Source organism: Panthera tigris, chromosome E1, assembly GCF_018350195.1.
Source record: "Panthera tigris isolate Pti1 chromosome E1, P.tigris_Pti1_mat1.1, whole genome shotgun sequence".
NCBI classification, from domain to species: domain Eukaryota; kingdom Metazoa; phylum Chordata; class Mammalia; order Carnivora; family Felidae; genus Panthera; species Panthera tigris.
In genome coordinates this window covers 6,928,830-6,955,554 of record NC_056673.1, presented here as the reverse complement: position 1 = coordinate 6,955,554, position 26,725 = coordinate 6,928,830, and the positions used below count along the sequence as shown (strand labels likewise).

Genomic DNA, 26,725 nt, shown 5'->3' with positions numbered 1-26,725 from the left:
AGAACTTACCCCCTCACATTTCATCCTAACAACCACCACAACTAAGAACGAACCAAAGTTCCAAGGGCTGACTCGCCGAGCGGGGCACATCACGACCCCTGGAAAAAGGGATCAAGCGCCCCGTGCACCCAACGAAAACTCCCAAGAATCGGCTCCTATGCCAGGTGGCTTTTTCCGGCTCTGCGCTCCCGGAAGTCCCGCCCCAAGCAAAACAGTTTCCGGAAAGAATCGACGCAGGGAAAGCCGGAAAGAGATAGGGGGCGGGGCCGTCCGGGGCGCTCTAGTATGCCCCCACTCTATGGCCGTCCCCAGTTGACAAGCCGCGAGGGGCAAGGCTCTTCGCTATTGGACGCGTGGCCCCGCGTAGGTGGGCAGTTCGGCGCGCGGCGCTCTGATTGGCTGGGCCCGCCACGCGGGGCGGAGGGGCGGGGCGTGGGGGGGCACCAGGAGCCCAGTGACCCGCAGCCTTAGGAGCGCGGGCGGAGGCCGGCGCATGTGGGCTTTTCGCTCGGTGCTGCTGCTGCGGTCCGCGGCCGGGCGCGCCATGTCGCAGGGACCCGCCCGCCGCCAGCGGCCGCCCAAGGACCCGCTGCGGCACCTGCGCACGCGGGAGAAGCGTGGCGCGGCGTGGGAGCCCGGGGGCCCGAACACCGTGTACCTGCAGGTGGTGGCGGCCGGCGGCCGGGACGTGGGCGCGGCGCTCTACGTCTTCTCCGAGTACAACCGGTCAGTGCGCCGCCCCGGAGTCTGGCCGGGCCTAGGCGGCGTCCCCTTGTCGCGCCCCGCCCGCCCTCGGGGCTACGGTGTCTCCGCGTCACCCGTGGGGAGTTCCGCTGCTGCAGCCGAGCTTGGCCCCTTGGGGGGTGCGGGGGGTCCCAGATGCCCCACACCCCCACGGCCGTGGGGCTCCCGGGGGCCTCTGAGAGCTGCACACTTGGGCAGGAGCGTCCTCTTTCCAACCCTTGGGCCCCGAGCCCCCTCGTGGCACACTTTGGCCGCACGACCTCTCGTGTGCCCCGACACCGGGACCTCATGGTTGGCGTGTGGGGTGGTATCAGGTCTGGTGAGGTGATGGGGGAGAGGACCCATCTCGCTCCAGCACCAGCCTGCTACACAGGCCCCCAGTCCCCTGCTCGCCGCTCCTCTAAGGAGGGTTCGTTCCCAAGCAGCATCTTCACGCCAGAAATGCAGCCCAGGAGCGCAACGCTGTGTTTTTCTCGAAGCGAACAGTAAAGCATGTAAAAACGGTGGCAGAGCTTTTACAGAGTAGCATCTCCTGAATGTCTTGCGTAACGTGTGTCCTGTAGGTATCTCTTCAACTGTGGGGAAGGCGTCCAGCGACTCATGCAGGAGCACAAGTGAGTCCGCCGTTTTCTCTTGGGGCGGAGGTGATTGTGGGCCCTGAACGCCGAGGTGACAGACAGCAGTGCTTCTGAAGCAGCACAGAGGGTCCCTGTGTTGCTCAAGTGTTCTGTCTTTCTTAGGTTGAAGGTGGCTCGTTTGGATAACATATTCTTGACCCGAATGCACTGGTGTAATGTTGGGGGGCTGTGTGGTAAGTATATTCTTTCTGAAGTTAGAGGCTGGAGGGAAGTCTGGGATTTTTAGCCTGCCCTGTTCGTTTTTTGTTGTTTTTTGTTGTTGTTTTTTTGTTTGTTCATTTTTGCCCATCTTCTGAGCCCACGGGAGCTGGAGTCTTTTTTCTTTCTTTTTTTTTTTTTTTAATGCTTATTTTTGAGAGAGAGAGACAGAACATGAGCAGGGGAAGGGCAGACACACACACACACACACACACACACACACACACACACACACACACAGAATCAGAAGCAGGCTCCAGGCTCCGAGCTGTCAGCACAGAGCCCGATGCAGGGCTGGAACTCAGAAACCCTGAGATCATGACCTGAGCTGAAGTCGGGCCACCCAGGGGCCCCTGCGCGCTGGAATTCTTTTTATGCTCGCCCAGTCAGCTGCAGCATGAAAAGCTGTGAGTCAGAAGGACAGATTTTAACACGCATGCCGCTTCCCAAGCGTTACCATCCACTTCGTTTATTGAGTTGCTGGACTGGAGAAACGTGCCAGTAAACCGGAGGGTGTAGTGGTGATGGTTACAGTCACCTTACACCCCCGGCAGGCGTCACTGCTGCACGTGGCCCTTGATGACTGAAGCCTGAACGAGGACGAGTAGATAAATAGCTGGTTAAGCGAGGAGTGCGCCCCCTGGTGGCAGCTTCCGGGCACGGTGAGGAGACGGCTGACCTTCCTCCCTTCTTTCCTTCCTTCCTTCTTTCCTTCCAGGAATGATTCTCACCTTAAAGGAAACCGGGCTCCCAAAGTGTGTGCTTTCGGGACCGCCACAGCTGGTGAGTCTCTCCTGACTAGCTGCCAAGGTCAACCACTCCTTTTTTAATGTGAGTCGCGAGCGTTTCTGCTTCTGCAAATTCGCCTGTTGCCCTCGGGAGTTAACCGCCTTTCAAGCTAAAGAGGCCGTGTCACCTTGCACAAGTCGCTGTATCTCCTAGAGCCTCGGTTTCTGCCTCTGTCAGATGGCTGTGATGTTCCGTAAAGTTGCGAAGGGGTCCGCGCTAGGCCAGCTCCTTACGTGTTCGGTAGCAAGTGCGCGCGCACATTTCAGACCTCTTCGTACCTTCCCAGGCAGCCCCTGCACACTGCCGCGAAGTGGTGTGCCCATCGTGATTTCCCAGTTCTTAACATGAAAGGCAGGCAGCCGCCAGGTGCTGTTAATTCTGCCTCCAAAATAGTGCCTCGAATCCATCCATCTGTCTGTCCTCGAGGCCTTCGTGCCGTCTGTCTCCTACCCGTGTTTTCCGTGACAGCTTCATACCCGCCACGCGGTGGGGACGCACCCGTAGGGAAGTCACACCCCGCACAGTGCCGCCCCCGCAGTAGGGCCTGGGAGCCCTGTGGGTCCCGGCTCTGGCCCACCCTTGGCTTCCGTATCTCGGTCCCCACGCTGGGGCTCCGCGGGCCCCTCTTAGCTCTTCCCTGAAGCCCCTTCCTGTCCCAGGGCTTTCCTTCTGAGCCCCCAGAGCCCCGTCGCAAGGACATTTGCTGGGGAGCCTGCCTGACTCTCGGACGGGCCGTACCCCGGCCCCCGCGTCCCACGGGCTTCCTGCAGACCCTCAGCACGGCTGCCACTCCCCGGGGGTTTGTGCTCTGCCTCGGTTCAGTTTTGTCGCCGGATTTTATGTCTCACGAGGCTGGGGAGCGCGTCCCCCGCTCACCGCTGAACCCTTGGCTTCTAGCGTAGAGCGGCCACCGCGTGACTCTTTCTGCAAAGGTGGCTCGGAATACTTACTGGGCTTTTACGTTGACTTCTCTGCATACTGCCCGTTGCCGTTTGCGCCGCCGGAACTGCTGCTTTCCTTCTTTCTCTTTTGTAGGAAAAATACCTGGAAGCTATCAAAACATTTTCTGGTCCGCTGAAGGGAATAGACCTGGGTACGTTCCTGCCTCTGACTCGGGATCGGCCATTTCTGCCTTCTGTCTGCCCCAGTCTCTCAAAGGAGAAACCATAAAAATTGGACCCCGTGAAACCTTAAAACCCCGTGCTTCATCAACAGGAGATGAATTTTTTAAATCTTGCCTGTTGCGCTTTTCTGCGCGCCCCCTCCTGCCCCCCAGGTAGAGGCTAGAGATGCTACTCGGTCCAGCTGGGCTCTGCTGGGAGGCAGGTGGCCTCCTCCTGGGGCCAGGCGGAGCCCACGATGCAGTCTGCGTCCCTGGTTTGTTAACACTCCTTTTCAAACATCATTTGTTTTGTTTTTTTTTGAAGCTTATTTATTTTTGAAAGAGAGCGAGAAAGCATGAGCAGGGCAGGGGCAGAGAGAGAGAGAGAGGGAGACACAGAATCCGAAGCAGGCTCCGGGCTCCGAGCTGTCAGCACAGAGCCTGACTTGGGGCTCTAACTTTTTTTTTTTTTTTTTTTTAATTTTTTTCAACATTTATTTATTTTTGGGACAGAGAGAGACAGAGCATGAACGGGGGAGGGGCAGAGAGAGAGGGAGACACAGAATCGGAAACAGGCTCCAGGCTCTGAGCCATCAGCCCAGAGCCTGACGCGGGGCTCGAACTCACGGACTGCGAGATCGTGACCTGGCTGAAGTCGGACGCCCAACCGACTGCGCCACCCAGGCGCCCCACTTGGGGCTCTAACTTAAACCACGAGATCATGACCTGAGCCAAAGTCGGACGCCCAGCCCAGCTGCCCGGGCGCCCCTGATGCTCATCTTCAATGGAAACACTAACATCTTATTTCACATCGGATGGTGGTTCTTACAGCTGTGATGATGCATTCCTTTTGGTGTCACGAGGCCGTGTGTTAACATATGCCTTTTAAATTTGAGAATTGTTGGGGCGCCTGGGTGGCTCAGTCGGTTAGGCAGCCAACTTCGGCTCAGGTCATGATTTCGCGGTCCATGAGTTCGAGCCCGGCGTCGGGCTCTGTGCTGACAGCTCAGAGCCTGGAGCCTGTTTCAGATTCTGTGTCTCCCTCTCTCTGACCCTCCCCCGTTCATGCTCTGTCTCTCTCTGTCTCAAAAATAAATAAACTTTAAAAAAAAATTAATTAAAAAAAATAAATTTGAGAATTTTTTTTTTAAGCAGGTAGTGATAATACATTTTTTTCATTTAGCGTAGTATTGGCCGATGAAAATACATTGGTGCTTCTTTCTTAAAATTTGTAATTTACTCAGAAATTCTGGTTTTAGTGTAGCTTCCCAGCAGAATCCCAAGGGAAACCATTTGCTTGTGGTTGGTGATCTGGAAGGCTCTTTCTCCCCCAGTGCCTCTGTCCAGTGCAGTCACTGCCCCGTGGTCTTTTTCATACAGCCGTGCGGCCCCACTCGGCACCCGAATACAAGGATGAGACCATGACAGTTTTCCAGGTCCCCATCTACAGTGAGTACAAAAGCCCCGTTTCCTGGGAGGAGGGAGGCATGTAGGTCCCGGGCAAGGAAAGGGGCGTGCGAAAATAGAAAATGCTCGAGTACTGGCTTTGTGTGCCTGGTTTTGTGTTCTCAATGCGATCAGGAAATTTAGTGGAAGAATTAAGACGGTTCCTGCCCTTCAGGAGTTTACAACCTTACCAGACACACTGGACTCCTAACGATCGTGATTGTACTTTGGGACATCGTAATCTGCACTGTCAGTTTTGCACGTTTATCACTTGGGGTTTATTTGCCGCGGATGTAAGCACTCCTTTCGTGATGGGATGCTGGAGGGGTTTGCGCTAGGAAGGCGTTTTTTATAAACACTAATACCGATAGAAGTGTTGTGAGTAGTTCAGAAGGTCCCGTGAACCTTCGCGAGTCCCAGGATCGGACGACGAGGTTTTGACTTAGAGACCGTCCGCCTGTCAGGCCCCGCCACGTGTGTCTCATCTGTGTCTGGCCAGTCACACCCTGGGCCAGGTTTTGCTGATGGCGAGGAGGACGCAGGGCACTAGGGACGTTCCCTTGACAGCGAGGCCAGGTGCTCAAGGGACACAGATGACAGACAGCCCCCTGCAGGGGGCCGGGAAGCCCGGCCCTGGCCTGGACACGCAGCTTGCACGGCCCCTGTGTGTGCGGGAGGGAGGTGGGTGTGTGTCTCGAGCAGAGGCAGACATGCTTGGGGCCCAGTGAGACTCTGGTCGCATCAGAGCCCGCCTTGTCTGGCTCACTCCTGGTCAGATGTCCTCTCTTTCCTGACCCCTCCCGACCCCCCGGGCCTGATGTGTGTCCCTCTCTATTCCTCCCTTCCTGGCATGTGACCGTTTGCTTTGACGTGAGCTTGTGTGGCCCAAGCTGGCCGGCCGTCCCAGCCCCTAGGGCCGATAAGGAACGTGCACGGGGGGAGCGGGCGGGCTTCTGCGAGACAGCGGCCCAGCCGGCCTCTTAGCATGGCGAATTGTTTTACTGGCCTGGAGACTTAACTGGCTGCAAAGTCACGGCCCTCCCACGGCGCTGTCACCGCCGGCCTAGGTCTGTTCGCGGAGGGTGGCGCCGGTGTGTGAACCAGCCTGCTGCCTGCCTGCGTTTCAGTCGCAGACACTGTTGAGTCCCTGCCGTGGTCAGGGCTCTCAGCTGAGCAGACATGGGAAGGGGATCAAAAGGTCCTGCGGCCCAGAGACCCGGGTGGGTGTGGCGCCTGGTCAGAGACCCGGGTGGGGAGGCACCCAGTCACTGTCATAGGAGGCAGGCTGTTTAGTGGGCACTCCGGTACCGACCCGTGTGCACAGCGGGCTCCTGGCCGTGAGCTCACCTCCGCGGCGTGGGGTCTGATTGTTTTCCATGCCAACCAGGCGAGCAGAAGCGTGGAGAACGCCAGCCATCTCAGAGTCCAGAAAGACTCAGTCCAGGGCAGTCTTCGGATTCTGGATCCACCGAAAACGAGCAGCATCTTGCAGACGGTAATGCTATTTAAACCCAACAGCATGCAGTCTCGAGAACGCTGGCTTCTTTATCTGCTGCCCCGTCCTGCTGCAGGTTGGAATTGTTTTCGTAAGAAGCCTGTGTGTAAAACGGGCGCTTCTCTGTCAGTGTGGGACTTGGCCCGTGGGCAGAGGGTGAAGGTGGCCGTATGGAGCTCTAGGGCCAGTCCCCGACCCTGGGTGGGCCCCAAACTTTGTGTTCCGTGCACCCGGAGGAGAGCAGGCTCCGGCAGATGGGTTCGTACGCAGCCTCTCGCGGCCTTCGTTAACACGAGGTGATCTTTCACGAGTGCACGAAGTGCTCAGCCCACGGGCCCTATCAGTGAGTGGCTCTGCCCCTTTTCCTGCAGAACGACAGGCTGCTGGGAAAGTGAGTGAAAATCCCAGGAGTAGAGGTGTTGGAGGCGTGGGAGCACGGCGGGCGAGGCCGGTCGTTCCGCTCTCTGCCCTGGTCGGGTCTGCTGCCCCAGAAGGGCCGGCCTGTGCGCCACCCTGGTGTGGGTGGCAGAGGGGCATCTTCCCTGCAGGCCTTTGACTTTCGAGTTCGTTCGCGTATTTGTACACTTGTTTATAAAGCACATTACGGCTTGCTTTCGCTTCTCCACGTCTGGGTACACTGTCATTTTTTGAAACGTTTCACCAGACATTTCTAGCTTTTCCGGTGGGCAGTTTGCATTTTCTGTTTGTTCCGATCTCGGCGCCAGTGGGACGACATCCATGTCTGCCGCAGAAAGGATACCAGGGTTTTCTTTGACCCTTGTCTCGTACGGTTGTGTCCGTTCCATTTTGCACGAAGCCAGACTTCGGATGACCATCCACCTGGGAAGCCCGAGAAGGTTCACACTGGCCTCGTTCTGACCACATTCGGTTTTCCTCAGGTGTCGGCCAGAGAAAGCGTGGCAGGGACCCGTCCTTGGTCGTAGCCTTTGTCTGTAAGGTAAGCGCCTCCCCGGTGGGCTTTCAAAAGTGAGCGTGCGTGGTGACCTTCCGTCAGTGCTTGCCCTGTGATTCTGAGGTGGCAGCTCCCGAGTCCCCTGTGCCGGGAAGGAGCACAGACCCCCTGTGTCTCCATCTGCCACCTATAATTTTATGTACTTTCAAACGCCCTTCCGGCAACGGAGCCCTTCCGCCTACGTGTGGTTTGTGCTTGGGAACAGTCAGCCGTCTTGCACTTCAGAAATGTGGCTTTGTGTTCCTGCAAAGGAATCGGGCCTCCGTTCAGACTCCTTCAGCTCTCTTTTAGTTCAGATGGTTTTACCGTAGCTGTTAAACCACTCGAACTAGACTCATTTTAATGCCGGCGAGCACTCACTGAGGCCTGTGTCTGCAAATCTGAAGTTGGTCCGATTCTGTGAAAATTTTATGACAATAGAGTATTTTAAAAACTTGACTAATGGCCTGATTTTAATAGGGCTTTGCATTAAAGTTTTATTAAGTGTAGCGAACACTTTAATCTGTGGTAAAGCTACATGTGTTTTTGTGGGCTTTCATTGGTTTTTGAGAAGTAATGTTGATTTTAAAATAGGTTTGTAATTTTCATCCAAATTATAACACCAATCAGGGAAAACACTTTTGGAAGGTCAAGTAGTAATCGTTATCAGTTGCAGGATCATTGATTGTATCACTTCTGTCAACCTGATTGAAATACATTTTTTTTAATGTTTATTTATTTTTGAGAGACAGATTGCAAGCAGGGAAGGGGCAGAGGGAGAGGCAGACACAGAATCTGAAGCAGGCTCCAGGCTCCGAGCTGTCGGCACAGAGCCCGATGGTGGGGCTCGAACTCACTGAATGCGAGATCATGACCTGAGCTGAAGTCACCTGCTTAACGGACTGAGCCACCCAGGCGCCCTGGTCAATTTATTTAAGTAATAGTAGGTTTTATAAGTTAGGTACTATTGTCGATAGGCTTATTACTTGGGTATGTCTGAGTTTTTAGGCAGTAAAATAATTTTTTTTAATGTTTATTTTTGAGAGAGAGCACAAGCAGAGGAGGGGCAGAGAGAGTGGCAGACACAGAATCCAAAGCAGGCTCCAGGCTCTGAGCTGTCAGCACAGAGCCCGATGGGGGGCTCGAACTCACAAACCGTGAGTTCATGACCTGAGCCAAAGGTGGATGCTGAGCCACCTACGTGCCCCCAATTTTTAAAGTAGGTTTATACGGTAATCTGTAAATTGTATGAGGTCCTTCCCTCTTTTCTCAGTAGAGGCCATGGAGCGTGATGAAGTGTGCCCTGTGTGGTGGGGCCGCCCCCCCCGACTTGTAAACCTGGCCACTGCTGGGCCGCCGTTCCCGAGGCTGTGGGCTATGGCCCCCCCGGCCCTTGTGTCCCCTCCTTTGTTGTTTGCTGCCCCGTCTGGGCCCTGCTCTCACCGATCAGCCTGTGGGCCCTTATCCCTCCTGGAGCCAATTTGCTGCTTCCCGGCTGAGGCTTTGGACGGCAGCACAGCTGAGCTGGTGCAGGCCGTGGGGGGTCGAAGGCAAGAGGCCCTACGTGTGAGGGCCTGGGACTCGGGCTGTCCTCTGCTAGGAGAGCATGGGCTTCAGACCGCCGTGTGCCAGCGCAGGGCCTCATGGGATTGTGTTCTGCTTCTCCGCTGCCTGCCACACACTCCGTGCCCTCAGGTGGGCACATGTCTCTTGTGGGCTGAAGTCAGCTTGGAGTAGAGGGAGGGGTTTTGCCTGCCTTAGTCTGCAAGTCCCTGTTAAATGTTAGAGACGTAGTTTCCATCCTGAAGCCCATCAGGGTCTGTGGAGGGAAGGTCACGTTATCACAGACGATGCTGTCTGAAGCCGTCATCTGAGCTCATCATCTTTGTGTTACATGCACTAAAGCTGTAATCCTTCATCTAGGGTAATGTTTGCCGAGCTAGAAAATTCTAGAATCCCAGTAAGACTCAAGGATCCAAATTGGAGGCTTTGCCCTCAGAGTTACTTCCCTTTTAAAGATCTAAGGAAGAAAATGAAAACCAAGTGGAACTTCGTAGTCAAAGATTTATTAAGTTTTTATGCCGTTTCTGACTTTTTATTATTACATATGAAACACGTAGATCCGTAGAATGAACGTACGTGTTTTTTAAGTACAGGAGGGTGACTATCAGGTTTGGGGGCGGGATTTGTTGTTTGTCCTTCCGGCATGGTAAGAGCATGTCGGGCATTTTTCATTACAACTTTTCTCCAGGATGAAAGCAGCTCCCTGTTACGGGTTTGCGAAAACCACAGGGGGAAGATCACTCCCGTGTTAAGTGCCTATCACTGCCCTCACGGTTCTGGGTCCTGTAGGGATTTGTGCGATCATTTCTGTTAGACAAGGTTCTGGTCACGTCCTGTTAGCTATTAAATGGTAAGTATGGGATGATCAGACAGAAAGGTGTTTGTTTCTTCTCAAGGATGCTTGAAGGATACTTTTGATTTGGAAATGGATTGTATTTTATTAATCTGTAACAAGTTAACATCAGGAAGTAATGTGCTGGGTTTTAGGTCGTTCAGCTTTTAGTCCTAAAGTATTTGAGAATCAGTGACTTCTTCAGGATATAGCATGGGATATGGTGTATTTCATTTCAAAGCAATAACTGGACCTGAGTGCTTCATCAAGCGGTAAGAAAGAAACCGAAATTAAAGAGCAAAGCCAGGGGCGCCTGGGCAGCTCAGTGAAGCGTCTGACTTCGGCTCAGGTCATGATCTCACGGTTCGTGGGTTCGGGCCCCACGTCGGGCTCTGTGCCGACAGCGTGGAGCCTGCTTTGGATCTTCTGTCTCCCTCTGTCTCCACCCCTCCCCTTCTCACGCTCGCTCTCTCAAAAATAAATTAACATTAAAACACACACACACTAAAAACATAAAACCAGAAAGGTGATTAAAACCCAAGAAAAGTGGTTAAAGCTGAGCTTCCTCCTCCCTCACTGAGATGACGTCTGCGTTCTGTCTGTGGCAGCTGCACGTGAAGAAAGGAAACTTCCTGGTGCTCAAAGCCAAGGAGCTGGGCCTCCCAGTGTGAGTGTGGCCGGGCGGCCGGGGGGTGGGCGGGGGGCCCGTGTCCCCGCAGTGCCCGGCTCACCCGTGGCTGGCCTCCTCTTTTCAGCGGGACGGCTGCCATCGCCCCCATCATCGCTGCTGTCAAGGACGGGAGGAGCGTCACTTACGAGGGCAGGGAGGTGAGGCGCCCGTTTCCGTGAGGTGTCCGCAGTCCCCGTGGGGGCCCAAACGTGGGACAGCTGTGCTCTGGCCTGGGCCCCGCAGACAGAGCTCACTTTGAGGGAAGCGTGTCCACGCTGGCCACATTTGGGTGTAAATGCAGAGCGTCTAGTTAGGGTTGGGGGTCCTCCTCTTTACGGGATGGGTGCTCTCCCTTGTCGGACATACGACAGACCCCCTGAGGGTGGGCTTGGGGCACGCGGCCCAAAGGACCGCCACCGTGCTCTTAACCAGGGTGTTTTCTCTGGCGTCTGAGAATGTCAGAACCAACGGCCACAAACCCGAGGGAACCTTGACTGTCCTGCCCGGCTTCACGGCCACTCTGGGTTTGAAGTGCCCTCTCCAGGTCTGCGTACGTGTAGAGGAGCAGCACGAGCGGGAAGGGGGCGGGCGGTGATCCTCCCGCTGGTCCGTGCGTGTTCCGTAGGGATTCTGTGCGGTTGGCAGTTCCCTGCATGTCTGCTGAGCTGGGGCTCTGCCCTCGGAGAGAGTCATCGCCCCGCTGTTTTGCAGATTTTGCCTGAAGAGATCTGTACTCCTCCAGATCCCGGCCTTGCTTTTGTTGTGGTGGAGTGTCCGGACGAAGGATTCATTCGGCCCGTCTGCGAGAACGCCACCTTCAAGAGGTGACGAGGGCCGTCGGGGTGGAGGAGGGCGTCTGCCTGGCCCGTGCTTTCTCCTGGCACGGAGCCGCGTCTGGGAAGCCCGTGCTCCCAGCCCCAAGTGCCGGGGTCAGGCCCCTGCTGGCAGGATTGACCAAGGGACTGCTAGTCGGCGGGCTTTACGGAGTACACGAGCGTGTGAGTGAAATTAGGGAAGACTGAGACCCGGAGAGCCCTTGCAGACTGGAAGATCAGCGGTTGGTTAGGGTGCTAAGTCTAGGACACGTTCTAGAATTGTTTTCAGCCCTTTTTTTCTCTTTCTAAAGTTTATTTATGTTCCAGAGACGTAGCGAGCGTGCGCGTGAGTAGGGAGGGGCAGAGAGAGGGAGAGAGAATCCCAAGCAGGCTCTGTGCTGTCAGCACGGAGCCCTCTGCCGGGCTCGATGCCATGAGCCTGAGCCAAAATCAAGAGTCAGATGCTTAACTGAGCCACCCAGGCGCCCCTGGACTATTTTTAGCTCATAAATTGTTCACTTGCCTGCATTGAATCTGTTGAGGCAGGTCTGACGTGTGTGAGAGTCTTGGTCAGGGGTCTGTGTTAAGGGATGGAACCTTAGTCTCGGAACACCTTTGTTCTGATCTTCCGGTGGCCTGGGCTCCGTTGTCTCCTGTCATGCAAAGATGCGGGGCCCGTTTTCAGGTCGGCTGTCATCCCGGGTAGCTTTGCCCCACACGCCTGTGCTTTCCTCTTTCTCCCGTTCCTCGTGGTTTCTTCTGCGTGTTTCCCCTGCTCCTAATTCTGATTTACGTGTTTCACTCAGTCATTTTATGCTGCTTATCACAACAGACCTTCTGGGGCAGCTCTAACTCTTTCAGGTTAGTGTGAGAAGCTCTTCCTCAGACCCGCCTTTTCTCCTTGGGTGACTCTGGGTACCCGGCTGGCACAGGCTTCGTGTTTCAGTCATGCCGTGGCGGCAAAGCTACTTGGAGTCCCTGTGAGCTGATTGGCGCGTGCACTGAGGCAGTGCTGTGAGGTTTAAGCACACGACCCCGTGCGCTCTGTGTGTGTGTGTGTGTGTGTGTGTGTGTTGTCCGTATGTCTGTGTGCATGTGCGTGCGCGGAAGGGAAGGACAGGTTAAAAATACTGTGTGAATTTTTTTACGGGAACCGGAAGGAAATGCATCAGCATGTTAGAAAGTGAGCCTCTCTCTCTGGACGGTGGAATCACAGACCATTGTAACGGCCCATGCCTGTGCCCTGGGTCTACTGGAAGGCGGGCAGTAAGGCAGACCTGGAGGTGCCGAGATTTATGGGGGGAGCTGCTGTGAAAGATGGGGGGCGGAGCAAGAAGAGGCCTGGAGAACCTCTGTCCTGCTCCACAGGTCCGAGCCCCTGTGGCCGGAGGGGACGGGGATTGTCTCCGGCGCCCGCGGGAAGGCCCGGCGGGCGGCGCCCGCGGGAAGGCCCGGCGGGCAGCCCCCGAGCCAACCAGAGGGGCCAGCTGGCGCCCTCCCTGTGCTCACCCACCCGGAGAGCAAGCCGAGCGCCCCCCCCCCCCCCCCCCAATGGCTGCACAGGCACCGCGTGCAAACGTTGTGAGCCTGTATCACTGTCCGAAGCAAAACGCCGCTCTCCCCTCCCCCCAGGTACCAGGGAAATGCCGAGGCCCCCGTGGCGCTGGTGGTTCACATGGCCCCGGAGCGTGTGCTTGCGGACTCCAGGTACCAGCAGTGGATGGAGAGGTAGGACCCTGTGCCGTCCGTCTGTCCTCCCCTCCTTCCCCCGGGCAGACACCTGTGCCCCGCGTGGGGAACAGCTGCCACTAGGTGGCGCCATGCGCACGCATCCAGCAGCTAGTGGGGTCCCCGCACACTCGGTGTCCCAGTGAGCACCGCCCGCTCTTGATGACCCCGTGGCCGAGTCCTAAAGAAGAGACTGGCGAGTGTAGAACAGCAGCCTCAGGTCACTGGACACCCAGCACGTGACAGGCAGTGTGCTGGTGCCTCGCTATTTCATTCCGTCCCGTGAGTGGCCATCTGCCCACGCTCGGGACCGGGAGAAGAGGGCGCTCCACGCCGGCCCAGCTCAGCACCAGGCGGGGCCAAACCCGGTGGTGTCGGAGCTAAACTCTGAGCGCAGAGTGACGTGGTGGGGTTCCACCCCCCAGCCCCCTGTTCACCCAGGCGCCCCCTCCGCTCCTTCCTGGATAGCTGGTTGGTCGTCACGTTCTGTTCCTGGAGGAGGGCCTGAGCCCTAACACACGTGGTCTGTTCTCCTTTTATGGTGCCTTTTCTTCTACCCTGAACTCCGTTTTGTTTCCCAGTCCCTACGTAGGCGCCCGACGTCTTAGCTTTCTGGTTTCTTCTGGGCTCTTTCCGGTCCGCAGAGAGCACTGGACTCCGAGCAGAGCAGTGCAACTTCCTCTCTCTGAGCCCCTCCACCTACCTACGTGCACTGGTGTCGCTGCTGTCCCCGCAGCGGGGTCCCCCCTGCAGGGCACCGTGAACACGCCGTCTCTGCCTTAGGTTCGGGCCCGCCGCCCAGCACCTGGTCCTGAACGAGAGCTGCTCGTCCGTCCACAATCTCCGCAGCCACAAGATCCAGACGCAGCTCAGCCTCATCCACCCCGACATCTTCCCCCCGCTCGCCACCCCCTGCCGCCAGGTAGTGCCCCACACGGTCCCCCAGCCCAGCCCGGCCCCTCGGCTCGGTTTCTCTCCATGCAGTGGGGTTTGTCTCTTCCAGGAGGAAGTCCCGGCTTCCCGTGTGCCCATCGTCCGGGGCGAGTGCCTCCTCAAGTATCAGCTGCGTCCTCGGAGGGAGTGGCAGAGGTCAGGACGACTCTGAGCTGACGGAAGGGTCTAGAGCGGGAGCGGCAGGCTCTTCTCGTGAAGGGCCAGGTAGTGAATACCGCAGCCTGTGCAGGCCACATGGCCTGGTCTCGGGCACTGAATTCTGTCCCTGCTGCAGATGAGCCCCGGACGAGCAGTAAATGAATGGGGGCGGCTGCGTCCCAGAGCAAAGTCACCAGGACACGCGGCTCTGGTTTGGGTCGAGGCGGGAGGATGAGGCCAGCGACGAAGCTTTTGCAAAGTCTCCCCCATGATGACAGGGACACATACGTGTCCCTTGTTTTCCGTCAGACAAGTAACGTGTGTTTGATGGAGAAAATTAGTACCCATCATCTCATTCCCGAGATGAGAGAAATTGATGGTTAACATTCTGTTTTTAAATTGGAACAAGCAGGGAATGTATCTTTTGAAAAGTGTGTTTGTGGATCTGTGACCTGACACGTCTTTCTTTTCCTGAGTCATTACGTGGTCTTTGGTAACCGGATTTCTAATGGCATTGCAGATGGGGTGTTTGTTCATTTTAGACGTTTCTAGTTTTGTGTTGTTCTACTGAAGCATTGAGTGTTTTATAGGCAAGCGTCTGAGGGGAACTCTGTTCCCTCAGGGGGGTTCGCAGATGTGGGGTTACTGGGTCAGAGGGCATCCGGTGAGCGTTAAGTTGCCGGCAGGAAAGCCTCTACCAGTCCAGCCAGTACCGTGGGAAGTGCCTCCCGCCCACACATCTCTCACGTCCAAGCGAATCCTGAGCGAGTTGAAGCTTCCCGTCCACTGTGTTGTGACTGCACGCCGCGCGCTCTTGTGACGAGTGCTCGGGATTTTTACAGACCGTGCGGTCTTCAGATTTCGGAGCCTGCTGTCAGCCTCTGCACACAAGGTTCATAAAGCTGAGCCCAGCCGGTACCCAGATGAGCCTCATGCCCACGCACGGTGCAAGTCCCGGGCCTCCCGGGTCGGATTCTGGGGAGCCGGGCCCGGCCTCCCTGCGCGAGTGCCCGGTCGGGGTGGGGAGCCGCTGACGGAGCCTTGCCTATCAGTGTGGCGGGACCAGCCACGTCGCATCGCCGGCGCCTCGCTAGAAACGCATCGGTCAAGGCCTGCGTTTCCACAGGGTTCTTGGGCTCTGAGGACTTGTTACCACGCGAGCCATTGCTCGTGGGCTGTGCGTGTCCACCAGGGCCGTCTGCTCCTCTCCCCTCCCTTCCTCTGGCTCCCAAGGGACGTCAGGCAACGTCTGGAGACGTTTTTGGTGGTTACAGCCCGGGAGGGCCTGGGGGCTGCCAGTGGCATTGAGTGGGTGGAGGTCGGGGTGGCACGCGGGACCCTGCCCCGAATGTCAGTCGTGCCGGGTTCGTGAGACTTTGAGCTGAGATGTCGTGAGGGGCTGAAGCTATTCAGAACTTGCTCTGAGACCCCCCCCCTCCCCCGACTAGGCTGAGAAGGAAGCGTCCACACAGCAGGAGGACAGGACTGCCTGGGGTCTCAGGCACTTGGCCTTCACTCTTGATGTGAAGGACTTTCTGCGGGTCACGTCCATAAGTCAATTGCAGACATCCACTCGGGTGTCTGCTTGAGGCCGTGCCCGGGCCGGTCACCTGAGATGCTTTTCTCCCTGCAGGGACGCGGTTATTAATTGCAATCCTGAGGAGTTCATCGCCGAGGCCCTGGAGCTCCCCAACTTCCAGGAAAGTGTGCAGGAATACCAGAAGGCTGTGCAGGACGGCCCAACCCCCACAGGTGAGCGGAAGACCCCAGAACGGCCTTCCTCTGCTGGCCGCTGGTGTTTTCGGAGCGCTAAGTAGGAGGTCGGCAGGCACCCTCTAACCTGGGCTAGTGACGTCACGTGTGTTCTCTGAGAACACCGGTGCCCGTGCCTGCCGCCTGCCCTCGCGCCAAGACCAGGTACATCAGAGTGTTTGGTGATGGCACCGGCCATTCTTTGCAAGGCACGTGGCTGTGTGCGGCGGGCCTGGGAGCTCCTGCCGGCCTCCGGAAAGAGCTTTGAACCCTGGCCGAGCTGACTCGGGATCCGGTCTTGGCTTTGCTAAGGATCCGCAAGAGATTTGGCCACGACGCCCGCCTTGCCGGGTGACACTCACCATTGTGCCGTCAGCAAGAGCAGTTGGAGGCAGCTTGGTGACCTTGGCTCCGGGAGCTGGTGTTTGTAGGGTGCTTTTCAGCTAATGATAGAAGCGGAGAACGCTGGTCCGGAAACCGGTGGGCGTTCATGGGGCCAGATGGCCTTCCACCCAACTGCAGTTTCTGGAGTTTTTGTTTTTTGTTTATCTTGGAGAAAGAGCACGAGTGTGCTCTTGGGAGGGGCAGACAGAAAGGGAGACAGAGGACCCGAAGCGGGCTCTGCGCTGACAGCAGAGGGCCTGATGTGGGGCTCGATCCCATGAACCACAACATCACCACCTGAGCCGAAGTCGGATGCTTGGCCCACCGAGCCACACAGGCACCCCGCCCCCGGCTACAGTTTCTGCGTGGAAGTTTGCCTGGGCGGGTATAGAGGCTCGCGTCCCCAGAAGTAGCCGTCCCGTCTGTCCGCTTTGGGTTTGTGATTGCATTTCTGGTTTGCGTGTGAAAGATCCACCCGGATCAGGCTCCTGGCCGTGCACGCGGAGCTGGTCAGGCTGGCTGACGCCACGGAAGGGGCCTCGGCTTCGGAACCATCAAGTCTCTCTAGACTCTGGTTCTGGCTCCGCCTCCTCTGGAGACAACCTGCGTGCGGTGCGTCCCCTCCCAGCCTGCTTGTGTCCCCTGTAAAGCTCTTGGTGGGAAGAGCTGGATGCCAGGCAGAACCCGCCCCGTGAGGTAAACGATTCGCAGCGTAAAGTCCCCTTCCTTTCGTAAAGGACCAGGAGCACTTCTTTCCAAGGAAGGGCCGTGGGATTTATTTGCCATTCCTCCCAGACAGCTATTGACGCCCAAACAGCCAGTGGAGGGGGGGCCTCGCCTCCTGAGGCCCTGCCACGTGGGATCCGCAGCCCCTCCTGGGAAGCGAGACTTCACGCCCCTCGTGGCTGAGTGCCGGCTCACTTTGGACCCACAGAAATGGGCTCTTTCTTGTGTGTGTTTTTCCATAGAGAACGGAAGCCAGTATCCAGAAATCGTCTTCCTCGGGACGGGGTCTGCCATCCCGATGAAGATTCGGAACGTCAGCGCCACGCTTGTCAACATCAGGTACTGCGTTCCTGGAGCCCGCCCCCCGCGCCGGGCACCGCCCCGACTTGCCAAACAGAACCCCTGCCCCGCCGCCCGGCCCAGGGGCAGATGGGGCGTCCTCTCGGCCAGGGTGCCGGGGAGAGGAGTCGTGGGCGCGGATGCGTCTCGTGATTAACCTCAGTAGCTGGCGCTTCCGCGACTCACCAGGCTTCGTCCCCTGCGCTGTTGATGAAAATAGCCGGCCCTGCCGTCTGCCGTGCGCTTTGCTGAGAAACCATCTCGCTGAGTTTTCACGTTAACCCTATGAAGCAATGCCCACCCGATGCCTTGATCGGTAAACCAACGCTCAGAGAGGCTACCGGTTCCCACCGTCGGTCGCGGCAGCTCCGGAGTGAGGCGGTGTGTTCATCGCCGCGCCGTGCTGTCCCCGAGCTGGTGTCTGCTGGTGCGTGGAGCGGCCGTGGGGCCGGTGCGCCCGTCTCGTGCTCGGCCCCCGGACTCGGTTCTCTTGGGTCGGGCTGGCGTCCTCGCCCGCGGAGAAGTTAACCCGGGCGCCGGGCCGTGTTCGCCGTGCGTCTGCAGATGCGTCCGTGGAGGAAGTCAGACTGTGAGGGGCCGGGCCCGCTTTGAGACTGTGCGTGCTCGTCTCGGATGCCAGCCGTGTCCAGTGCGCACGGCACGTACGAGGCGCGCCCTGACATCAAGCGTGCGCGCATCTGGGACGGACTCCGTAGGACCCCGGAAGAGCAGTCAGGCGGCCAGGCCTCCCTCTGGGGGCTGAGAGGCTCCGTGGAAGGGGCTTCTCCCGACCGACCCCCCCCCCCCCCCCCCCAGTGGCACTGAGCCTGACGCGACTCGTCCGGAGGCGCTTCCGCAACGCGGTCCCTGCCCAGAAGGTCACGTGTCTGTGTGTCTGGGGCTTCTCCGCGGAGCCCGGCCACAGCGCCCCCTGCCGGACGGCCCCTCCCGGAGGAGGACGAAGGCCTGCGGGAGACTGGCCTCTCCCCGCGGGGCAGAGGCTGAGACGGGCCGTCGGGATGGAAGCACCCGGGGCCCGACTCCGCGAGCGGCTCCCCGGCAGTAGCGGGGCCTCCGCCGGTCACCCCCCTGCGCCGCCGGCGGTCACTGCCTGTCCTGCCCCTGCCGGGCAGGGGGCGGCCCGGGCTGAGGAGGCCAGGACTGCTCGACCGGAAGCACAGCGGGCGGCTGCCCCGCGTGCGCACCCGTGCCCGGCGCCGGTGCGGCCGCGGGGGCCGTTGCCGGGTTCAGCTCCGATAACCCGAGGGGCCTCCTTGCGAGTAGATGCTTTTGTCCTCCCGTTTCACGAGCCGGGCGCCGGCATCCGCGTGGCCCTGGGTGCTGTGTGTGTTCAGGGGTTTCCGTGGCCGGTGGCCGCCTGTGTGTGATGAGCTCCGGCGTCCGGAGTTGCCGCGGCGTCGGGCTCGGCCTCTCAGCGCGCGAGAGGTGTGGGAAGGCGTGGGAGGGACGCAGCCGCTCGCCCCGCCTCTTCCGGACGTGGGAGCCCCGCGGGCCCCAGGGGCCTTTCCCGGCCACGTGACCGTCACCCTCGTCCCCAGCCCCGACAGGTCCCTCCTCCTGGACTGTGGCGAAGGCACGTTCGGGCAGCTGTGCCGTCACTACGGAGACGAGGTGGACAGGGTCCTGGGCACCCTCGCCGCTGTGTTCGTGTCCCACCTGCACGCGGATCACCACACGGTGAGCGGCGGAGGGACCCCGGCGGCGGGCAGGCGCCGCTCTGGCCCGCGCTGCCCGCTTCCTTTCCTGCTGTGCCCAGATGTGCCCAGGGCCTTGGCTCTCCTCTCGCTGGTGCGGTCGCTCCGCTCGGTGCACTGCTTTGGACAAGGTCCCGCTGTCAGCCTTCACCGGGCTTGCCTGCCCACGAGCCTGCCCTGAGGGGACCTCCCAGGGCCAGTGGGGACCCCAGACCCCCGCGCTGTCCCTGGTCACGCTGCCCACGGATTGTGGCCGATAGGGAGGTGGGAGCGGCTGCAAGAGGAGGACGCCAGAAGCCAGACGAGGCGTGGCGGAGGGGACTCCGGACGTGGCTGACGCGTGTCCCCTTCTCCCCCCTGCAGGGCTTGCTAAATATCCTGCTGCAGAGGGAGCGAGCCCTGGTAAGTGCCGCGCGCACTTTTATTGTCCTTTGAGTTTGGTTGGCTCACCCCTCAGCCACATCTCCCGTCACCCTGAGCTCCCGTCCCTCGGGTGTCCTTGCCTCAGGCATCTCTGGGAAAGCCGTGTCACCCTCTGCCCGTGGTCGCCCCGACCCAGCTCAGGGCTTGGCTCCAGCAGTACCACCACCAGTGCCAGCGGATCCTGCACCACGTCAGGTGAGCGTCGGCACCTGCCGCCTTCGGCCGCGGCCCTCGCCAGACGCCGGGACCCCGCGGCCTTCCCCGGGACTGGGCCCCCGGCGGCGGGCGACGGGGTAGGGACGCTTTGACTCCAGGACAGGAACCGTCGACGGTTCCCCGCGCGCGCCTGTGTTGATGTCCCGCGTCGCATCTCAGCCCAGGCCTCTTTTCGGTTCTGCTCTAGTTCCTAGCTTTCCGCCCGCACTTCTCCGTGAAAGCGGCCCAGGGCCCGGCGCCCGAGCAGGGGCCGACAGACACACAGGCGACCCGGGGAGGGAGTCCCTGTGCCTGGGGTCGGTCCCCTCACTGTAGCCTCCGGCGGCCCTCATCCGCGAGGTCTCTTACCGCGGCCTCGGGGCTTGGTTTGGCTCTTTTTAAACGACAACTCTCTTCTCTTAGTTACTGATTTAAATACTTTCCGTACAATAACGATTTTGGGGCTTTCTAGCCAGACACTTGTACTTTGAATCACGTTAATATAACATAAGGTAACACCCAGGGGCACCTGGGTGGCTCAGTCGGTTGAGTGACCGGCTCTTGATTTCTGCTCAGGTCATGATCTCACTGTTCGTGAGATTAAGCCATGAGTCGGGATCTGCGCTGACAGTGCCCGTTTGGGATAGTCTCTCTCTCTGCCCCTCCCCCACTTGCTCTCCCTTTCTCTCTCAAAATAATTTTTTTTTTAACGTTTTCATTTATTTTTGAGACAGAGACGGAGCATGAGCAGGGGAGGGGCAGAGAGAGAGGGAGACGCAGAATCCGAAGCAGGCTCCCGGCCCCGAGCTGTCAGCACAGAGCCCGACACATGGCTTGAACCCACAAACTGGGAGATCATGACCTGAGCCGAAGTCGGACGCTCAACCGACTGAGGCACCCAGGCGCCCCCTCTCTCAAAATAATTTAAAAAACGCGTGACATTTTTTTTTTCACGCTTGCCGTTAAACTCTTCTGTCTTCTCCCAGCCTGATTCCCGCCAAATGCCTTCAGAAAGGGGCAGAGGTGCCCAGCCCCGAGGTTGAAAGGCTGATTGGTTCGCTGCTGCAAGCGTGCGATCTGGGAGAGGTAAGGGGGCGCCCGCAGGCGGGAGGGTGACGGGGGCACAGCCAGAGGCTGCTCAGCCGCTCCTTCAGTTTCAGACCTGCCTGGTCCGGCACTGCAAGCATGCTTTCGGCTGTGCGCTGGTCCACACGTCCGGCTGGAAGCTGGTCTATTCCGGCGACACCATGCCCTGCGAGGCTCTGGTCCAGATGGGTGAGTGGAGGCGAGTGTGGGCGGGGGAACGGATGGCGGTGTGGACCCGGGACCCAGCGTTTCTCAGGCAGAGGGCGCTGCTCCAGTGTGTGCTGCTTCCTCTCTAGGGAAGGACGCCACCCTCCTGATACACGAGGCCACGCTGGAGGACGGCTTGGAGGAGGAGGCCGTGGAAAAGACGCACAGGTAGGGGAGACTGATGAGCCGCTCCCTTCTCCCCCGGGGGCACTCGGAGCCACCTCGCGTCAGCCCCGAAGGGAACGACTGTGCTTTCCAGGGACCGTGACACGGGGCCAGCTGGCTTCCCACTAGGCCGTGGGGGCTTCTGCCCTCATTTCTGCAGCGCCGTCCAGGCAGGCGCTAGCCGGGGTGGGGATCGAGTATTGCGCATATGGTGGCAGAAACGGAAGCCACAGCAGAGAGCTGCCCGGGGAAGTGCGGGCCCGCCTGGGTCGCAGGCTGTTGCTGTGACAAGAGTATGCACCCCAAGCGAGAAGCCCCCTGCCCGTTCGCTGCCCTCAGGACGGGCGCCCTGACGCCACCCCCGGCCTGGGCTCCATTTGGGGGCGTGTGCGCAGAATCCGGCCGTCAGGAAGAGTTTGTAGGCAGTAGGGGCGCTGACGGAGGAGCCCGCCCCCACCCGGCCTTCCCGGGGCGCGCCGGGGACCCGGGGCTTGTGTGCGACGGCGTCTCCCTCCGCTGGGCGCCGGCCTCACGTGCGCCCTCTGTCGGCAGCACCACGTCTCAGGCGATCGGCGTGGGTGTGCGGATGAACGCGGGCTTCACCATGCTCACCCACTTCAGCCAGCGCTACGCCAAGGTCCCCCTCTTCAGCCCCGGCTTCAACGAGAAAGTGGGGATCGCCTTTGACCACATGAAGGTCTGTGCATGTGGGTCTTGCACGGGGGGCTCCGGGTAGGAGGGGGGGGGTCTGTCCATCCTCCCGCCATGGCCTGCCCCGGCAGGATGGCAAGGCCGACCTTCTCCGGGGCCTTCGGGCTGGACCAGGGTCTCTGGCCACTGGAGTCCCTGAGGAGTCAGGCCCGGCCGTCCCCACGGCCGCGTCTGCGCCTCGGCACTTGCTGGGGAGTCGGTGTTCTCTCTCGTCAGCTGGCCAGGAAGCCAGCCTGGGGCCTCTGGTCCCTCTGAGTGAGGACGGGCAGCCTTGCCTTTCCTGACCCCTGTGCGGTTTTGCTCCTTTGGCCACGAGCGGGGCGTCCCTGCCCCTTTCCCTAGAGGGCTTCCTCCTCCCGCGGCCTTGTCCTCCTCCCACTGGTAGGAAGGCAGGGTGGTAGGAAGCCGGTAGGAATGTGGGTGGGGGGCGAGCCGGCACCTGCCGCGGCCGAGGGCTCCCTCGGCGCAGCTGACCCTGACGCACGTCCTTGTTCTCCGCTCCCCTCCCAGGTCTGCTTCCGGGACTCCGCCACGGTCTCCAAGCTGATCGCCCCGCTCCAGGCCCTGTTTGCTGGCGACATCGAGGAGATGGAGGGGCGCAGGGAGAAGCGGGGGGTTCGGCTGGCGCGGGCGGCCCTCCTCTCTGGGGAGCAGGCGGGCGGCCCCGAGGACGGCACGCCCCAGCAGAAACGAGCCCTCCCGGAGCAGCCGCAGAGCCCTCAGAGCAAGAAGGTCAGGGCCCAGTGAAGGCAGGGCGACCCCGGACTCGGGAGGCTGGCATCCTCTGCACAGTGGCCCCGGGTCTGCTCCCCTGGGCGGCCCTCGGCGGGGCCCAGCCCGGCCTTGGGACGTGAGGCTGCCGGATGGAAAAACGGACAGCTGGAATTCGGTACAAGCCAATTTTTAAGGAAGTCACGAAAAATGGCGTGCCCACGCCTGCCGCAGCCAATGCATTCTATCTGCACACCCGAGGCAAGCCGTGTCCCAGGAACGCTGCGTCGTGGACGTGAGTGCCCGAGACTCGAGAAATACCACTTCCAAAGACAGAACCCAGTAAAGATGCCGCGTGGAACCTAAGTGCTTTGCTTCGTCCTCTTAACACCTCTGAGCAGGCGTCTCCCCGCCCTGCACCCAGGGTGACCTGGAAGTCAGCTCCGGTGACGGCGAGGACCTCCGGAGCCTGTCCCCAGGGAGTGGCCACCCCTCCGTGCCCTGGATTTTGACAGAAGTCAAGCCGTGCCGGCTCAGGAAGACGCGGGTCCTCCCACTGCTCGGGGGAGACCCCCTCACCACCCTGGAGTCATGAGAAATCCGACCCCGAGTTGGCTCTCCTGCCCTCCTTGTGGGATTTAACAACGCTGAGGTTAGTGCTTGGAAACGGAGGGAATCTTCAAAGATGAGTCTGGTATTTATTTGTGTCTTCTCCCTCCCCGGAGAACACACAGATTTCAAAGTGAAACCAAGGATGTAGCCTTGCCCAGCCCTGGGCTCAGGTTTCTTCCCGAGGAGGAATGTTCCCGGCAAGTTGATGGTCAGAACAAGAAGATAGGCCACGCTCAGGGATAATAAATCTATTTTAATAACATTACTTTTGACAACTATTTGTACATGTATTTAAAGGTAACTTTCAACCCCTGGGCTCCGTTACAAATTGGGTACTGAACCGTCCTCGCCAGAAGTGAGCAAAGCTGTTTGTTAGCATCAAAAGTGGCAAAATCCCACCAGCGGGGAGGGTTCCTTTCCACCGTGTGGGGGGGAAAAATAAGCATTTGAATTTCTCATTGTACACCTATACATGGGTTTAGTTTGGCTCAAATTCAACAAATATAGATTTCATATATACAAACATTATATCATGTATAGGTAGATCGCATCGATTTTAAACGGATAAAATCGGAACTTTTGAGTTGCATGCAAGACCCGATGCCGTCTCACTCCCTCAATCCCCAAGTGTGACTGGGCTTCCTGTGTCCTCCGACCCCGCTTCACTGCTGAGCGCAGGCCGCGGGGCCGTGCGTCCTGCCCCGCGTTGCCGAGGGCCACCTTCCCTTCCTGCGTGCTGCTCGGGTTCGCGCGATTATTGCTGTTCCCTGCGGCCTCCGGGAAGGAGAGGCGACCTGCGTGGGGCGGGGGAGGGGAGGGGGGTATGGGGGTAGTTACTGTCGGCAGAGGTTTCTGCGGGGCCGGGCGCCATCCTCCGCCGTCCAGGCGCCCTCAAGATCAGATTAGAAATTCAGAAGTATAAAACGAGAAGGTAGTGACGGGAGCTTTCGGTCACACGGTAGGGAAAAGCAAAACCCTTAGGAAGGGAAGCAAATTTTGTGTTAAGCCATTGACTTTAAAGCCCGCGCGTCAGGGGCGGCCGCAGGTTGTACACCGGCTGCCTCCCCCACCCTCCGACTTGCGCTGCGGGCGCACGTCGCTGCCACGATTTCTGGATCCCAGAGCCAGTCTGCTGTGGGGGGCGGGGGGGGGGGGGTCCCCTGCAGTCACCGAGGTGACGGGAGGGCGCCCCCCGAGCTGTCAGAGCCTGGGAGGGCAACCGCGGGTGGCACCAGGCACCCCAACCCTGCCCGCACCCCCAGCCTGCAGCTGCAAACGACCTTTCTGACGCGCAAGCCCGGGGGGGGGGGGGCGGGGGGTGCTGAAAGTGGATCAAAATAGGCACAAAGTCAAAAGGCAAAGATCAAACAAAAGGCCAAAGTCACCACCCCAGGGAACAAACGAACTCTGCACCTACTCCGGCCGCGCAGGCCGGAGGGGACAGTTTGGCGCACGACTCCAGCGTCGCTGGCAGTGACCGCACAGCCGCTCGCTCGGCGAGCCCAGGGGGCGCTCCAGGGTGGGTGGTGGGCGGGGCCTGCGCGGGTCAGAGGGCGGTGCTCTCAGACTCCTCCTCCGAGTCCCTCTTCTCCGTCACCGAGTGTCGCCGCGCGTGCTCCAGGGGGCTCAGGCGGAGCGGCGGCCCGAGCTCTACGTGGATGGAGGGGATGTCAAAGTGGACGAGATCTGCAAGGTGGCAGAGAGAGGGGCGGCTGAGGGGCTGGCGGGGGCCTCCCGCCCACCGCAGGGTCGGGGTGGGCCTGGGGTGCTCTGCTCCTTCCCCCGGAGCCTGTGGGAGCGGAGCACCCCGACCCCTTCCGAAACCCATCCCGCGGGGGCGGGGGGGGGGGCGGTTCACGGAGGAGCCCCCGCAGCTCCCGGGCCGCGCCCCGCTGACGCCCTCCAGCTCCGTTCTCCGAGGGGAGGTGGCTTTCGGGGCGGGGCTCAGGGACCTCAGGCTGTGGGGACAGACCACCCCCCCCCCCCCCCCCCCCGTCGGCCCCAGGACAGCTGCTCACCTCCCAGTACGTCCTTACTGCGGGCACTGAAAGATCATGCCTTCTGGGAGCCGATCAGGAAGACTGTGCCCGAGGAAACCGGGCTCCGCATGCGGAACTCAGGGCCTCTGCGGGCCCCAAGCCCAGGCGGTTCCTCAGAGCCGGTAGCTAGGTGCACACGGGAGGTGGTGGACCCAGGGGGTGGCCGGGGGGCGGGGCAGAACCAAGGCCCTGGGGGTGCTCCGCCCCCTGTCGCCCCCCTTAGCCAGCTTCCTTTCTGGCCCCACACAGCCTTGCCTTCAACCTGGGCCTGGAGGACAGGGACGTGCTCCTAGAAGGGGTGGCCCTGGGCTAGCCTCCGGGGTGGGGGAGGGAGGAGGGGGGGGCTCTTTAGGGTATTTTTTGAAACCAACATTCAGCCCAAGGACAGACAGACATTCGGACATACAAACATGGAAGCTCTGGGACAAACGTCCTTCTGTTTGTCACCCCGCCCCCCAAACGGTCCTCAAAGCGTCCTTCCAACCCGTCTTCATCCTACTGAGAGGGGCCCCAGGCTCAGCTCCCCCTGCCCCCGGGGATGCCTCGTGGCCCCCGCCTGGGGACGTCTACCCTGCAGCCTTCTGTCCAGATTCGAAAGCCTGTCCTGTCACCTTGCAGGTGTGGCTGTGGAATCACAGGCTGGCTGCTGACCCGACTGTTCCCTGAGAGCCCGGAGGGAAGGCAGCCCACTGGCCGGGGGCAGGAAGGGGGGGTGGGGGGTGGGGACAGGAGCCCCCACCGACTGCCGGGGATGGGAGACAGTCTCAGAAGCATCTGTTAGGAGACCCGGGGCGGGGGAGGAGGAGGGCCCAGGACACCCTCGGGCTGTGCCTGTCCCCAGTCTCCACAGGACCAAGGGCCTGGCAGCTTCCACGGAGGGCTGGCCCCCAGGGGGAGAGCCGCCCCTTCTTACTGAGACCAGAACAGAGGCTTTCCTCGCTTTTACTTTTGAGCATCTAGTCCCTGTGGGCAGAGGAGACCGGGCACAAACCGGGGGGAATGCTCCCCAAACCCTGAGTTAGGAAGGACCCGGCCGGCCGCAGACACTGGGGCGAACAAGCCCAGGCTGAACCCACCGCGGCGGATTCTTCGGGCCTCGCCGGCTGCGTCGGCCCAGAGGACAAGTTAGAGCCCGCGTGGGAAAGTGGGGGTCCGCCAGGGGGACCTCACGGCCACGGGGACCCCGTCCCCGCAGCACTGGGCGGGACCCTCACGGGACACCCGCCAGAGCCAAGGCCCACGCTGTCACGCCTGCACTCGTAAACCACAGGGAGAGGGCGCCCGGTGCCTGGGGGGTGGGGGTGGGGGTGGGGGCGGAGAAGGTGGGGGGAGCGGCTAAGCCTGCTTGCGGACTTCCTCCCCGGGACCCAGCGCGAAGCCAGCCAGACCCCACGAGGCCAGCGGTCCCCCGAAAGCCAGAGGGGCTCGCGGGCGTCCCCGAGGCCGGGGAGGGCGCGGAGTGGAGCTGCCATGCGGGCGGGTCGGAGCCACATGCAGAGCCGGGTGCGCCGTGGCCCCGGGGGGCCGCTTACCCTGAAATCCCCCTCACGCGCATCCGCAACCGCGGCCCTCCCGTCACACGGCTGCAGGAACACA

General features: G+C 60.0%; 2 protein-coding genes across 6 annotated transcripts in view; one reads left to right on the top strand and one right to left on the bottom strand.

The window, feature by feature from the left end:
• The first annotated feature begins 450 nt into the window (after positions 1–450).
• ELAC2 (elaC ribonuclease Z 2) lies at positions 451–23,352 on the top strand. Of its 3 annotated transcripts, none has more exons than XM_042965726.1 (24): positions 451–726; positions 1,308–1,358; positions 1,485–1,555; positions 2,299–2,363; positions 3,405–3,462; positions 4,852–4,920; positions 6,305–6,412; positions 7,312–7,370; positions 10,368–10,426; positions 10,515–10,587; positions 11,141–11,253; positions 12,877–12,972; positions 13,756–13,894; positions 13,976–14,061; positions 15,698–15,816; positions 17,169–17,265; positions 18,825–18,963; positions 19,344–19,382; positions 19,489–19,598; positions 20,585–20,684; positions 20,759–20,873; positions 20,981–21,059; positions 21,609–21,753; positions 22,278–23,352. In XM_042965726.1, exons 1-24 carry the CDS (start codon positions 494–496, stop codon positions 22,512–22,514), a joined length of 2,460 nt encoding a protein of 819 aa, XP_042821660.1. In that variant the 5' UTR covers positions 451–493; the 3' UTR covers positions 22,515–23,352. The 3 variants fall into 3 exon arrangements, with proteins under 3 accessions (XP_042821660.1, XP_042821659.1, XP_042821661.1); XM_042965725.1 differs by having other exon boundaries at positions 20,753–20,873; XM_042965727.1 differs by lacking the exon at positions 6,305–6,412 and having other exon boundaries at positions 20,753–20,873.
• The window catches only part of ARHGAP44 (Rho GTPase activating protein 44), a 181,162-nt gene continuing 177,782 nt past the window's right edge, over positions 23,346–26,725 (bottom strand). For 2 of the 3 annotated variants that reach the window (XM_042965730.1, XM_042965728.1), the window contains one exon: positions 23,346–24,776. In XM_042965730.1, the coding sequence (XP_042821664.1) occupies positions 24,637–24,776 (140 nt within the window). In that variant the 3' untranslated portion in view covers positions 23,346–24,636. Of the gene's footprint in view, positions 24,777–26,661; positions 26,713–26,725 lie in introns of all 3 variants that reach the window. The other variant, XM_042965729.1, reaches the window with a different exon arrangement.